At 41.0% G+C, this 15,425-nt stretch overlaps 1 protein-coding gene across 1 annotated transcript; it reads left to right on the top strand.

Annotated features, from left to right (window-relative positions):
• The first annotated feature begins 522 nt into the window (after window positions 1-522).
• Window positions 523-15,324, top strand: LOC124882270 (DBH-like monooxygenase protein 2 homolog). Its single transcript, XM_047388545.1, is given in 15 exon segments — window positions 523-727; window positions 729-792; window positions 900-1,046; window positions 1,570-1,722; window positions 2,058-2,141; window positions 11,019-11,080; window positions 11,082-11,172; window positions 11,320-11,422; window positions 11,494-11,666; window positions 12,120-12,208; window positions 12,358-12,454; window positions 12,555-12,614; window positions 13,986-14,104; window positions 14,220-14,283; window positions 14,653-15,324. Coding segments are annotated over 15 exon segments (1,668 nt in total). The 5' UTR covers window positions 523-524; the 3' UTR covers window positions 14,812-15,324.
• The last annotated feature ends 101 nt before the right edge of the window (window positions 15,325-15,425 follow it).

Genomic DNA, 15,425 nt, shown 5'->3' with positions numbered 1-15,425 from the left:
GAATGTTTCAAGGAGATAGGGATATAAGAAAGATACTGAGGCTTTCAGTTTTGCCCTCTCCTCATCACCTTCTAATATTTCAAATTCCTTAATTCATCTGGACTCAGTGAGAAAATATGCTGCTGCTGCTGCTGCACATGGGTAACATTTAACCTGAAGTTATGATCTACTGGCCAAAAGAACAAGGAAAGGCTTGACCGAGGGTGTTCTGAAATAATCTGAAACCTTTAACACAAGAGCTTAGAGAGTTTCACTGTGCTGATATTACTCAGAAACATTCGAATATGTGGAAAATTCTATCTAATATATACACATAAAGCTAATGTAAGTTTCAGCATCGAAGGTTGTGGCGTATTTCTTGGAAATTCAACAGAAAACAAATACAAACTGATGAAGCATTTTCTGGCCATATCGCTTGAGCTCATCTAACAGTGCAGGTGTGTCACTGCAAGGGGTGGGAGGGTGTTTGGCAGCTCCATAGCCTTTGTGCTCAGTTTCAAGATTTCCAGCCTTCCAGAGACATCATGCCTGCCCCGCTGTGTTTTGTCTCCATCTTACTGGCCTGGACGGCGGGATCTTGGGCCACAGACCATAACCTGCCTTTCATGGAGTACCTGGACGTGAACCATCTGGTCTCCCTGAAGTGGGGATTCGATGATGCTCAAGGAAACATAACATTCCAACTGGCAGTCAACACCACAGGCTGGGTGGGCTTTGGTTTGAGTCCGACGAGACATGGCTGACGCAGACATTGTAATGGGGGGACTTGGACCCACTGGGAGATATTTTGCAGTAAGCACATACTTTACACTTTAGGTATTATCTTATCTTGTTCATGTACAACAGAAATAAGTATTTATTGGTGTCTTAAATGCCCTTTTTCTCCTTATATCTATTAGGATTATTATGCACTAGAGGATGCCAAGCCTATAATGGATGAGGAGCAGAGCTACACCCTTCTCTCCATGAATGAAAATGATGGAAAAACAATAATGACTTTTCAGAGGTCCATCGAGACTTGTGATGACAAAGACTTCCTTATCACTGTAAGGCATTTTATTTGACACATCTAGGATTACAGCAGATGCAAAGTAGATAAGACCACAACTATAGGCCAGCATGTTATAATTTGTTTTATTCAATAAGCTTTCACAGCTAAAAGCTGCCAGAATAATCAATTGTCAGCACCAGATCGCATTTTACTAATATTACCTTGTAATTAGACTGTGATGCATTAATCATCGGTAAACAGCAAATTAATCCTCTTTGTTACACAATATTTTGCTCTCTATTTGTTGTCTATAGCCCATTTATTACTAGACCAAGGGTCAGTTTACAGCTTACGTTTCTCACATGTCACAATGCAAAATCTACTGTCTTTGTTAGACTTACCATATCATGCCTTTACAGCCCCAATAGTTTGAGTTCCTCATGGGATTTGGCTTTCTATTGAAACTTGTGAAACATAATACAGTTCTCATGAAAAAAAAAAAAAAGTATGACTTTTATGGTGTTTCTGAAAAGCTGTTCTGCTTTTTAATGTTCTTGTAAAACCCTCTTGTCCTACAGGCTCAGCCTATTAAACTAATCTACGCCTACGGCACAACAGATGACATCAAATACCATGGGAGCCGCAGAGGCACCAAAGAAGTAAATCTGCTCAACTACAAGCCAAGGACCACCCCACCTGATGCCAAATATCTCAGTGTCAAGGTGGAAAATGTAAGTGAGAATGGCAGAAATGGTAGAATAAACATACCAATACACAAATGCATAAATGTATTATATTATCTTTTCAGTAATAAATCAGAAAACCCCTTTATTGTTTCATTTTTGAGCATTTATGTAAAAGAAAGAAAGATGGAGAAATGAATGAAAATAATAAAATAAAGGACGGAGACGTGGCGACAGACCACCAGTCTAGGCATGATCTGGTGGAGTGGAAACAGAAATACAGATGTTGCTTTCTCACAAATCTTTTTTTTTTTTTTACATATCATATTACTGTTGAGTTAATATCTGATTATATCTATTGCCATAATGTTTATTATTTGCAGATCACGCTCCCTCCCAATATCACCTACTATCACTGTAAAGTAATGAAGCTTCCAGACTTACCTACAAAACATCATATTTATCGGGTAATGTTCCTTCCATTAAAGTAAATGTTACTTCTCTTTTGTAAATTCTATACAAAATTAAGTAATTTCTTTAGATTGAAGTGTTTTGATAAATACAGTACCTTCCGTACCTTTTAAAGTTTTCACATTTCGTCATGTTACAACTACAAACCCCAAGTATTTTGTTTTGAGTTTACTTCCATCCATCCATCCATCCATTCATCCATCCAGCCATTCCCTTGCTTCACAGTCTGGATGGTGATCTCAGACTTGCAAGCTTCCCCTTTTTCATCCAAAATGTCAGTGGCCAATCAGTAACATTTTGATTTAATCAGACCACAAGACGTGTCTGCAAAAAATTAGGTATCTGTCACTAAGTGCAGGTGAAAACTGTAATTTCTTTTTTTACATATCTTTTTGAGTAATGGTTCCTTACCCACTGAGTGGATTTGCGTCCATTCGATTATGGCCTTCTTTATTTGTGGATAGTGACACCCTTTTACCATCTTCAGCCAGCACCTTTGTTAAAGGTATTTTGCTTTAGTTTCACTTGTTCTTTTAATTTTGGAAACTCCTCTCAGTCACTTGATGGACTCCAATTCTTGAAACAGAAATATCCCAGAAACCCTCCATATAAACAGTCTCAGTATAAACATTTTACAATTTTGAGGAGTAAAACCAGTAGAAGCTGGTGGATCACACCATGAACACAATGTTTAGAAATTTTAAAGGCTAACAGAGAGAGAGAGTTCAGATTTCCTTGGCACTAAGCAGCTTCATTTCCCAACCTGTCACCCAGCACACACACATGTTCACATACACACACTTGCGGAGGTCTGTGATAATGACATAATTGTCCCAGAGCACACAACCATGCAAATGGGGAAGATGGTTTGTGTTGCCATCCGTAGGTCTCTGCCATCTATTTCCATTATTCTAATGCACTGCTACTTACGACCTGCTTTTACACGATTAACAGTAAGCACAGAGATGATTGGAGACAGATGGAATGTGTGGTGTTTGAGAAAACCATTTTCTCATCAGTAGTTGTCCAGGTTTTTAGAATATATCACAAATATTTAACTTTTCTGGTGTAAGGCATCTTCATCATTAATCTCAGAGGAAAGTTAGAGCAAGTAAACAAAAAGGTTGAACTACTCCTTTTTGTCCACACCTCTGATTCCATCCTTTCTCCTATTCTTCTCAGCATCTCTTCCTCCCTCCATATTTTCTATATGTGTGTGTGTGTGTGTGTGTGTTTAATCTTGAGAGAATGGGCTGTTGATTCTGGTCTGTTCCTTGGCTTTCCATCTCGTGGTCTTGGCCCAGGTCTGATGTCTGTGATTGGATCGGAGGGCTTTTGTGGTGGCTGATGGGACAGAATTAAGCCAAGTGGCACACAGCAAGCAAGCTCCGTGGCAGGCAGATGGACGGAAAGTGAAAGAGCTGTGATTTCTCATTGTGTCCCACCATCTTTTGGGGTGTGTCTCTTTTATAAATTCTATACAAAATTAAGTAATTTCTTTAGATTGAAGTGTTTTGATAAATACAGTACCTTCCGTACCTTTTAAAGTTTTCACATTTCGTCATGTTACAACTACAAACCCCAAGTATTTTGTTTTGAGTTTACTTCCATCCATCCATCCATCCATCCGGTATCCCAAGGCGTTCCCAGGCCAGCCGAGAAACATAGTCCCTCCCGCGTGTCCTGGGTCTTCCTCTGGGCCTCCTCCCAGTGGGACGTGCCCGGAACACCTCGCTAGGGAGGTGTCCAGGAGGCATCCTAACCAGATGCCCGAGCCACCTCAACTGGCACTTCTCGACGTGGAGAAGCAGTATCTCTACACTGAGTCCCCCCCCGGATGACCGAGCTTCTCACCCTATCTCTAAGGGAGAGCCCAGACACCTTGCAGAGGAAACTCCTTTCGGCCGCTTGTATCCGTGATCTCGTTCTTTCGGTCATGACCCAAAGCTCATGACCATAGATGAGGGTAGGAACGTAGATCGACTGGTAAATTGAGAGCTTCGCTTTTTGACTCAGCTCTCTCTTCACCACGACAGACCGGTACAGTGCCCGCATCACTGCTGACGCAGCACCAATCCTTCTATCAATCTCCCGCTCCATTTTGGCTGCGCCTAGAAATTCTGTCCATAAAAGTTATGAACAGAATCGGTGACAAAGGGCAACCTTGGCAGAGTCCAACCCTCACCAGAAACGAGTCTGACTTACTGCTGGCAATGCGGACCAATCTCTGAAACCGGTCGTACAGGGGCCTAACAGCCCGTATCAAAGGGTCTGGTACCCCATACTCCTGGAGTACCCCCCAAAGGATTCCCCGAGGGACATGGTCGAATGCCTTCTCCAAGTCCACAAAGCACATGTAGACTGGTTGGAAGAAACTCCCCATGCATCCTCCAGGACCCTACTGAGGGTGTAGAGCTGGTCCAGTGTTCCACGGCCAGGACAAAAAAGACACTGCTCTTTCTGAATCCGAGGTTTGCCTATCCGACGGACCCTCCTCTCCTAGAGTCCCCAAATAGACCTTACCAGGGAGGTTCAAGAGTGTGACTCCCTTGTAGTTGGAAAAAAAAACTTTTTGAATAGGGGGACCAACACCCCGGTTTGCCAATCCAGTGGAACTGCGATGCTGCAGAGTCGTTTTAACCAGCACAACCCTACAACATCCAGAGCCTTAAGTAACTCCAGGTGAATCTCATCCACCCCTGGGGCCTTACCGAGGAGCTTTTTAATCACCTTGGTGACCTCTGCACCTGAGATTAGAGAGCCTGCCCCAAGGTCCCCAGGCTCCGCTTCCTCAGTAGAAGACCTGCCGGTGGAATTGAGGAGGTCTTCGTAGTACTCTGCCCACCGACCCACAAAGTCCCAGGTTGAGGTCAGCAGCACACCCTCCCCACTGTAAACAGTGTTGGTGGTGTACATCTTCCCCCCTGAGGCACCGGAAGGTGGACCAGAATCGCCTCGAAGCCACACGGAAGTCGTTTTCCATGGCCTTTCCGAACTCCTCCCATGCCCGAGCTTTTGCCTCAGCAAACACTCAAGCCACATGCCGCTTGGACGACCGGTACCCATCAGTTTCTTCCGGAGTCCCACAGGCCACAAAGACCCAATAGGACTCCTTCTTCAGCTTGACAGCATCCCTCACAACCAGTGTCCACCAGTGGGTTCGAGGATTGCTGCCGCGACAAGCACCAACAACCTTGCGACCATAGCTCTGGAAAGCCGCCTCGACAATGGGAGGTGTGGAACATGGCCCACTCGGGCTCAATGTCCTCCACCACCCCTAGAACGTGTTTTTTAGCTCTCCCCGGAGGTGGGAGTTGAAGTTCCGCCTCATGGGAGACTCCACCAGGCGTTCCCGGCAGACCCTCAAGATTCGTTTGGGTCTGCCAGGTCTGACCGGCATCGTTCCCCACCATCAGAGCCAGCTCACCACCAGGTAGTGGTCAGTGGAAAGCTCCGCTCCCCTCTTCACCCGACAGTCCAAGACATGCGGCTGTAGATCAGATGACACGACAACAAAGTCGATCATCGAACTGCGGCCTAAGATGTCCTGGTACCAAGAGCACATACAGGTCCTTCTCAAAATATTAGCATATTGTGATAAAGTTCATTGTTTTCCATAATGTAATGATGAAAATTTTACATTCATATATTTTAGATTCATTGCACACTAACTGAAATATTTCAGGTCTTTTATTGTCTTAATACGGATGATTTTGGCATACAGCTCATGAAAACCCAAAATTCCTATCTCACAAAATTAGCATATTTTATCTGACCAATAAAAGAAAAGTGTTTTTAATACAAAAAACGTCAACCTTCAAATAATCATGTACAGTTATGCACTCAATACTTGGTTGGGAATCCTTTTGCAGAAATGACTGCTTCAATGCAGCGTGGCATGGAGGCAATCAGCCTGTGGCACTGCTGAGGTCTTATGGAGGCCCAGGATGCTTCGATAGCGGCCTTTAGCTCATCCAGAGTGTTGGGTCTTGAGTCTCTCAACGTTCTCTTCACAATATCCCACAGATTCTCTATGGGGTTCAGGTCAGGAGAGTTGGCAGGCCAATTGAGCACAGTGATACCATGGTCAGTAAACCATTTACCAGTGGTTTTGGCACTGTGAGCAGGTGCCAGGTCGTGCTGAAAAATGAAATCTTCATCTCCATAAAGCTTTTCAGCAGATGGAAGCATGAAGTGCTCCAAAATCTCCTGATAGCTAGCTGCATTGACCCTGCCCTTGATAAAACACAGTGGACCAACACCAGCAGCTGACACGGCACCCCAGACCATCACTGACTGTGGGTACTTGACACTGGACCTCTGGCATTTTGGCATTTCCTTCTCCCCAGTCTTCCTCCAGACTCTGGCACCTTGATTTCCGAATGAGATACAGAATTTGCTTTCATCTGAAAAAAGTACTTTGGACCACTGAGCAACAGTCCAGTGCTGCTTCTCTGTAGCCCAGGTCAGGCGCTTCTGCCGCTGTTTCTGGTTCAAAAGTGACTTGACCTGGGGAATGCGGCACCTGTAGCCCATTTCCTGCACACGCCTGTGCACGGTGGCTCTGGATGTTTCTACTCCAGACTCAGTCCACTGCTTCCGCAGGTCCCCCAAGGTCTCCACAATCTTCCTCAGGGTCCGGTCACCTCTTCTCGTTGTGCAGCGTTTTCCGCCACACTTTTTCCTTCCCACAGACTTCCCACTGAGGTGCCTTGATACAGCACTCTGGGAACAGCCTATTCGTTCAGATATTTCTTTCTGTGTCTTACCCTCTTGCTTGAGGGTGTCAGTAGTGGCCTTCTGGACAGCAGTCAGGTCGGCAGTCTTACCCATGATTGGGGTTTTGAGTGATGAACCAGGCTGGGAGTTTTAAAGGCCTCAGGAATGTTTTGCAGGTGCTTAGAGTTAACTCGTTGATTCAGATGATTAGGTTCATAGCTCGTTTAGAGACCCTTTTAATGATATGCTAATTTTGTGAGATAGGAATTTGGGGTTTTCATGAGCTGTATGCCAAAATTATCCGTATTAAGACAATAAAAGACCTGAAATATTTCAGTTAGTGTGCAATGAATCTAAAATATATGAATGTTAAATTTTCATCATGACATTATGGAAAATAATGAACTTTATCACAATATGCTAATATTTTGAGAAGGACCTGTATGGACACCCTTATTCTTGAACATGGTGTTAGTTATGGACAATCCATGACAAGCATAGAAGTCCAATAACAAAACACCACTCAGGTTCAGAATGGGAGGGCCATTCTTTCCAACCACACCCCTCCAGGGCTCACACCCCTCCAGGTCTCACTGTCATTGCCAACATGAGCGCTGAAGTCCCCCAGCAGAACAGTTGAGTCCCTCGGAGGGGCGCTCTCCAACACCCCCTCCAAGGACTCCAAAAAGGGTGGGTAGTCTGAACTGCCGTTTGGCGCATAAGCACAAACAACAGTCAGAACCCATCCCCCCACCAGTACGCGGAGGGAGGCTACCCTCTCGTTCACCGGGGTGAACACCAACGTACAGGTGCCGAGATGGGGGGCAACAAGTATGCCCACCTCATCTTGGCGCTGCTCACCTGGGGCAACTCCAGAGTGGAAGAGTGTCCAACCCCTCTCAAGGAGACAGGTTCCAAAGCCAGAACCGTGCGTCGAGGTGAGCCTGACTAGGGCTCACCTCGAGCCCTAGTCAGGCTCGAGGTAAGCCCAGCCACCAGCGTGCCCCATCTCCAGGCCTTGCTCAAGAGCGGTGCCCCGGTGACCCGCGTCCGGGCGAGGGAACATTTTTTCCATCTACGGTAATTGTCATGAGGGGTCTGTGGGCTGCGTTTTGTCTGATCCCTCACCTAGGACCTGTTTGCCTTGGGTGACCCTACCAGGGTCATAAAGCCCCTGACAACATAGCTCCTAGGAACATTGGGACACTCAAACCCCTCCACTACGGTAAGGTGGCAGCCCAGGGTGAAGGCTGACACCTTACTTCAACAAGTTTACTTCAACAACGCAAAGTTGCACATACTGGTGAAGTCGATGACAAAGGACAGATGTTTTTTTTTTATGGGAAGAAACTTGAGCCATCAGAAACTGAATTTGAATTTCTCAGACTGAATCTGTATTTGGGTAATTTGAAATTAAATGCATTGGTTTGAAAATGAATTTCACTTAATTGAAACTGAATTTAATGGTTTGAAACTGAATTCATTTGCTGTGAAAATATATTTTGTTGAATTGAAAATTCAGTTTCACTACTTCAATTTCAGTTCTAAAATTCAGCTTTTTGTGTCTCACATCCGGGTCCTTGAAGCCACAGATTAAACAAACACAGATTCACCGATTCTTGGATGTCATTCACTATTGCTGCGTCCAAATTGAGGGGCTGCATTCTTTGAAGGACGCATTTGTTGGCCGATTACGTCATTGTGAGGCAATGAAGTCTACAACTTCGCAGGCTCCTCCAAATAAGGCCGACAAATGCGTCCTTCTTTTCCCCAGATATGAAGGATGGGTCCGGTGTATCCTTCGTGGGCCACCCTATCCCATGATTCATTGCGGGTCAAAGTAGATTGTGGTAACGGATGTAGCAAAGCCTGGAGGAGAGGGGAAAGCTGTGAATAAAGTTGGATATATTGCGCTTTCTGTGAAATAAAATTAACTTGTATTTAGACTAGAATGTAGCTGTGTAAACCTGAAATATCTGCTCGGTTGATCAATATTTCACTTAATTCCACACATGCTCCGACGTGTTCGGAGACGTCCGCTTCTGCTGCCCTGACACCGGGCTCACAGCAGACTCGCCTCGCCAGCGCACAGCTGACCCGGGGGGTTGAGGTGCGATGAACCCCGAGAGAACAGCTTACTCACGTTGTATTCAAGCTCCTGCTGGGTTTCCCCAATGGATGGAAGTTAAACACAGATATAATTCAGTCAGATAATATCTAATGTTGATGTTTGGTTCTTTTATTTTTATGCTCTACAAATAAACTGATTTAAACGTTGTTCCTAAAGTTAATATGTTAGTGTTTAAATTGTTACATTTTTACAAATAGATTTACACAATTTTTTTTTATCCATGAACACAAAACTTTAAAAATTTAAATGGCTGAATAATGAACAAGATTATAAAACAAGAAAATAAGCCATTAGGGCTCCATTTGTTCGGCTTCACTCTGTGCTTCACGCTATCACTGTTGCTAGGCAACATAAATTACGCTGAGGTAAAGGCAAGATAAACGCAGACCGACATAACACTGGCCGCACCATGCTAATCTGGCATGTTTAGCTAATAGCTACAGGTAGCATAACTGTTGCTGTTTGACCGTCATTTGTTTAGATGACTTCTTATAGATGGTCATTTGACTTGGTGATGGACATCCGCCAAACTCACGTATGCTACTGCTCCAGCTCAAAGTGCCGTAAAGGAAGTTTAACCTGATGTGAAACGTAAATCGGTGAATCTATGTTTGATTAATCTAAGGCTATCCTTGTGTGACACAAAAAACTGAATTTTAGAACTGAAAGTGAAAGTAGGCAAACTTTTTCAAAACAACGAAATACATTTTCAATGCAAATTAATTCAGTTTCAAACCAATTAATTCAGTTTTCAAACCAATAAATTTAGTTTCAAACCATTAAATTCAGTTTCAAATCAATGCATTTAATTTCAAATTACACAAATACAGATTCAGTCTGAGAAATTCAAATTCAGTTTCTGATGGCACAAGTTTCTTCTTATATTTTCTTAGCAAATAAAATCTGTGTTAATAAGTGTGATGGTCATTTGTATTCCGCTTTTCTGAGTCAAAGGTTTATTTAAACATCATTTACTGTTGCAGTTACAGCTGCAACTCCTTCATCTAATGAATGATTTTTTGTTTTTGTTTTTGTTCATTCTTCATCGCCTAATTGCTCAAGCTTTGTAAGGCTGGGTGGAGAGGACCGTGTAGAGCAATTTTCAAGCATTGCCACAGATGTTTAATTACATTTAGGTCTGGACTTTGACTGGACAATTCTAACACGTGAACATTATTTTATTTGAACCATTCCATTTCAGCTCTGGTTGTCTGTTTTTACTGTCATTTCCTGCTGGAATGTGAACCTTCACTTGTCTCAAGTCTTTCAAAGCTTCTAACTGGTTTCCTTTCAGACTTCCTTGTATTTAGCGCCATCCATCTTTCTATGAACGCTGACCACCTTCAATGTCTCTGATGAAGAATAGCATCTCCACAGAATGATGCTTTCACCACTGTGTTTCACTATATATGTGGTGCATAGTTGTCCAGTATAGATTATGTTATGCATAAAATTTAACTTTGGTCTCATCTAACCAGATCACTTTCTTCCACATGTTTACAGTGATTCTCCTACTTGAGCTGTGGATCTTTAAAGTTCCTCCAGGGTTAGCATGGGTCTGTTGGCTCCTTATCTGATTAATTCTCTACTTGCCCAGCCTTCTCTTGGTAGATTACATTTGTGCTATACCAATTCTGATTCTGGATGCTAGCTTTTAACAGTGCTCTGAGATGTCCAAAGCAATTGGTTGCTTTGGGGGGAATGATACAAATTTACACCACACTTTTTAGATTTCCATAGTAAATGACTTGTATAATTTTCCCGTCACTTCACAGTGCTGTACTACTTTGTTTCAGCCTACTTCACACAAACTCCATTTGAATACACTGAAGTTTGTTGGTGTAAAGTAACAAAATGTGAAAACGTTAAAAGGGATATGAAATATTTGTTAGCACTGAAACCTTTTTTGCTGTTTGAAAGATACCCTTACCTTCTAGTTGCAAACATAAACTATTATATTACTGTTAATGCAAAGTTAATCATCAAAGAACACTTTGACAAATACATTTAACCTTCCCTTTAGGTTGAGCCAGAGATTGATCACAATGACGTCGTCCATCACATGCTGCTTTACCACTGTCCCTCTTGTAAAAGAACCATATGATAAACCATGCTACAAGGGTGACAAAGGAGACGCCTGCTTTGGAGTGGTGGCTTCATGGGCAGTAGGAGGAGGAGTAAGGGAAAATTAGATTAGATGTGACATGTTTTATTTGATCTTTCTGCCTGTATTTTGTATATATCAATGCAAATATGCCTAAATATTTTAATGTCATGATTCTGAAATGACTTATCAATCCATACATCTTTGTCTGAATTGTTAGGCCTATGAGCTTCCTGAGAACACAGGTATTCCTATAGGAGGCGTAGGCAATGACACATTCTACAGGCTGGAAATCCATTACAATAATCCACAAAAGAAAGAAGGTAACATACCTGTGAACATGAGCACTTTGTGATTTTAGCTTTGCTTTAATTTATTTCCTTTTGATACATAGGTATTAAAGACAGCTCAGGACTGAGGCTTCACTATACAGACCAACTTCGGCAGTATGATGTGGGCATTCTAACCACTGGAGTGTTTCCAGTGAGCGAAATGCAGTACGGGATCCCTCCAAAAGCCACCCATTTCAAGTCATATGGCATCTGTAATGTGTCCTTGTTTTCACAGGTATGAAACTCTATATGCAATAGATATGAAAGAAATCATATTACTTATTCTGCACCTACAATCAGGGACCTCCAAAAGTATTTATAACCCTTGAACCTGCTTACATTTTGTTACAATAAAGCCCACAACTTATTTAATGGGATTTTAAATGGTAGATTAAGATTATGTAGTGTGCAATTGTTGGAAAGGACAAAATTTGTCACGCAAACCACAAATCTGACCTTTATGGAGTTGCAAGATGAAGGACAACGGAATCCCCTTTTACAGTTTGCCACAAGCCTTTTCCTTTAACTTCACAAGTACGCTCTAGATTTTTTGTGTATCGCATTCCAAAAGAATAGAATGTATTGAATCTTGTGGTTATAACGGGATAAAATGTAAAAAACCTCAAGGAGCATGAATACTTTTGCAAAGCACTGTGTTTTAATGCAAGTTTTCCATTTCCACCAACAGCTTGTGAACCCCATCCCTGACCTTCAAGTATTTTCAGTTCTCTTGCACACTCACTTGGCTGGCAGGAAAGTCAGAGTGGGCCACTTCAGGTGAGAAAAACAACATGAGTACTTGCTTCACGCCAGCCACCCACTCTCTAAGCTGAGGCGTAACATCATACCAAAGAACATAAGTTTGATCTCAAAAACTGAATATTTGGTTGAGAGCATAACTTTATATACATGGTTGATCTCTGTAGAAATGGAAACCAAATAGATTTCATGGGAGTAAGTGAAAACTACAACTTTGACATGCAAGAAATTGTCAATTTAGGAAGCATCAAGACAATCAAACCGGTAAAATTTATTAATTTCTTTCAGCCAAAAACATGTTTAGTCTATGATGAAAGTAGTGTGGACTACCATAATGACAAATCGCTTGTTTCTTTCATTTCAGGATGATGAGATCATTGTGGAGTGCACATACAATACTGCAGATCGCACTAAAACCACTTTGGTGGGTCAGGTTTGATGGAGCAACAGATGTAACAGAAAACACAAATAGCAAAAAGTATTGTATTTCAGGATACCAGAAACCAAAACACATCAAAATGGCAGTAAAATCTTTCATTTTCATTTACAGCCATGATTTAAAACATGCTTTATCAATTCTTTTAATATAAAAATCTGATCTTTACCAGGTTCTAAAGTATTTAAACATGATCAGTTTGCAAATCCAGGCGTCACAGATTCTAGCACGCCATTATTTATTAAAAAAAAGACAAAGCCAACATGGAAATATCTGTAAAAAACAGGGACAGCCCTCAAAATACTACATATGTACAAAATGTGGTGAAGCCTAGAGATTAAAGGGGGCATTTTTTTACTTTCAATATAAACGTAATTAAAGAAGAAATGAAAACAGTTTATTGTTTTTAGATTATGCGCTATATAGGAAAATTAGGAAGTACAGGGACATAGATTCATTACATACAGTTATATATTTCAAGTTTTGATTGCAGTTCCTTTTGATGAAATTTAAAACAAATAAAAACCCATGATTGAGTTTCTCAGTAAATTTGAAGAGAACATAGAGCTTGACAGTTGCCAATTTTAATTGAAGGTTGAGTGGAAGGAACGTTTTTAGGAAAAAAAAAAAGTTGCACAAGAAACAGGAATAATTACAGCTATGAGAGGATTGGCAAGGCATTGATTTTGCGTGGCTCCAGTGCTTCAAGGCCCACCACACACAGACACATCAAGAACATGAGCCACAACTCTGGAAAACAAGATCCCTGGAGCCTGAAGTAAGAGGGGACAGGCACATAATCCAAACTGCTTGAGGTGCAGTCACTGAGGGTTTGCAGAGCCAGGTTATCTGCTGGTGTTGGCCCACTGTGTCTTCTCATGTTCCAAATCAGCGCAGCCGTTCATATAGAGGCTGGTTTCATTTTCCAGCAGGATTTGTCTGACCTAAATCCTGTAGAGAACTTTTGAAATGAGGGCTGATTGTCTTCATGACACGCTGCACTGATGCAGTGATTCATGCAAGAGAAAGCTCACTAAGTATATACTTTAAAGCACATGGGCATTATTTTTTAGTAGGCTGTATTAAATATTACATAGTTTTATTATTGGTCTCATGTAACATTTTGATTTTCTGAGAAACTGACCTTGAACTCTTGCATTCTATGTACTGTGAATCTATAACTTAAGCTTTAAAGTGAAAGACTGAAATAAACTTTTTGAGGATATCGTAATTTGTTCAGATGCACCTGTATAATGCAACATTGCAGTACTTGACTTTAAAATATCTACAACAGATTTTTGTGATGATCAATGTGTTTCACAAACAAATAATCTTTTATTTCACATTTCTGCCTTTCAGATGGGTTTGTCCACCACTGATGAGATGTGTCTGGCTTTCCTGTTCTACTACCCTGCAATCAATATTACTTCATGCACCAGCCGCCCAAATACATCACTTCTATCCAACACAGCTCATCAGTAAGACCAATGCAATCAAATGCTTGATGTTTTTGCTGAGTTGAACCATTTATACTGTAAACCTCTGTTACAAAGCTGTTGCCTTTTTTAATATTTCTCCAATTACTTCTGACAGAATAGCTGAGTATCAGAGCTTGATAAAAACCCTGCCACAAGTTCAGTACATCTCTGATGCCAGTGTAAGTCAATCGTGTTTTCCATGGTCATTTATTTCCCTCTCCAGGTTGAGCCATCATAGCGTTAAACAATTAGGCTCAGTGTCTCTACAAAAATTTTGTAATTTCACAATATTTTTATTAAATGGATTTTTGTTCAGTTGTAATCAATCGGATTTTTCTCATTGCTTCATCTCTTTCATTCATTTTGTTATACTGGCTCTTTTTTTTGGGTTAAATTTACATATTTTATCTACAGTTTATTTATAAGTCTACCACATTATGTCAAAACATTCGTACAAAATCAAACATACAAGAAGATTTGTGATTGTCTCTTGCATATTAACAAACTGAGGTATTATTTACATTGAACAGCTTCTGTTATTTTTACAGAGCGATTTATTGGTCTACAGGAATGGCACTGTCAGGGAGCTAATGAAGACGCCCACTACTGCTTGCAAAAATACAAATGGTGCAAGCACATTTTGCTCTTTCTGGATGGTGAAGGCAGGAGTTGTCATCCTTCTGCTCCGTTGGTTTGCTTCAATGTAGAATGAACTTAGAATGCCAACTTAGAAAAGAAAGAACAGTCAGTTTGGAATGATGTAGACCATTTAGAACCGCAAGGATGGTAATGAACAACAGAGATGCTAGCAAGTAAGACAGATTGTTTTCAAGAACAGATAAATTTTGTTTTATATATATATATATAAGATTCAATGGAAGCTTAGTAGTTGGAACATTTTTCTATTAAAAATAAAAATAAAATCTGATTTAAATTTATAATAAAATTGTTTTTTTTTTCTGTTTTTTCTGTACCCCAAAGCAATGGATTTCTTCCTCTAAATGATGGTATTAAAATAATAAAATGTTGTACATAAATAGAAAATATGCCTCTCAAACATCTACTTGTAACTCACACACTAAAAATCTAAGGTACTTACATCATACATGTCCTGTGTCAGTAAATTGATCTAGATTTCTAGTAATAATTAACAGAAACCACAATCTGCACTCAACAAATGGTTGATTGACTTAAATAAAAAGGTTAATGCAAAACATGAACATAGTGAGTCCATGTGTTTTATTCTTGTTAGTTTTCTGTTAATGAACACCTAAAAGAATGAATATAAAACATTATATTAAACTGATTAATTTATTTTGGT

This window comes from Girardinichthys multiradiatus, chromosome 15 (assembly GCF_021462225.1).
Source record: "Girardinichthys multiradiatus isolate DD_20200921_A chromosome 15, DD_fGirMul_XY1, whole genome shotgun sequence".
Classification (NCBI taxonomy): Eukaryota; Metazoa; Chordata; class Actinopteri; order Cyprinodontiformes; family Goodeidae; genus Girardinichthys; species Girardinichthys multiradiatus.
The sequence above is the reverse complement of the archived record's forward strand: the minus strand, read 5'-3'. Positions and strand labels throughout refer to the sequence as shown.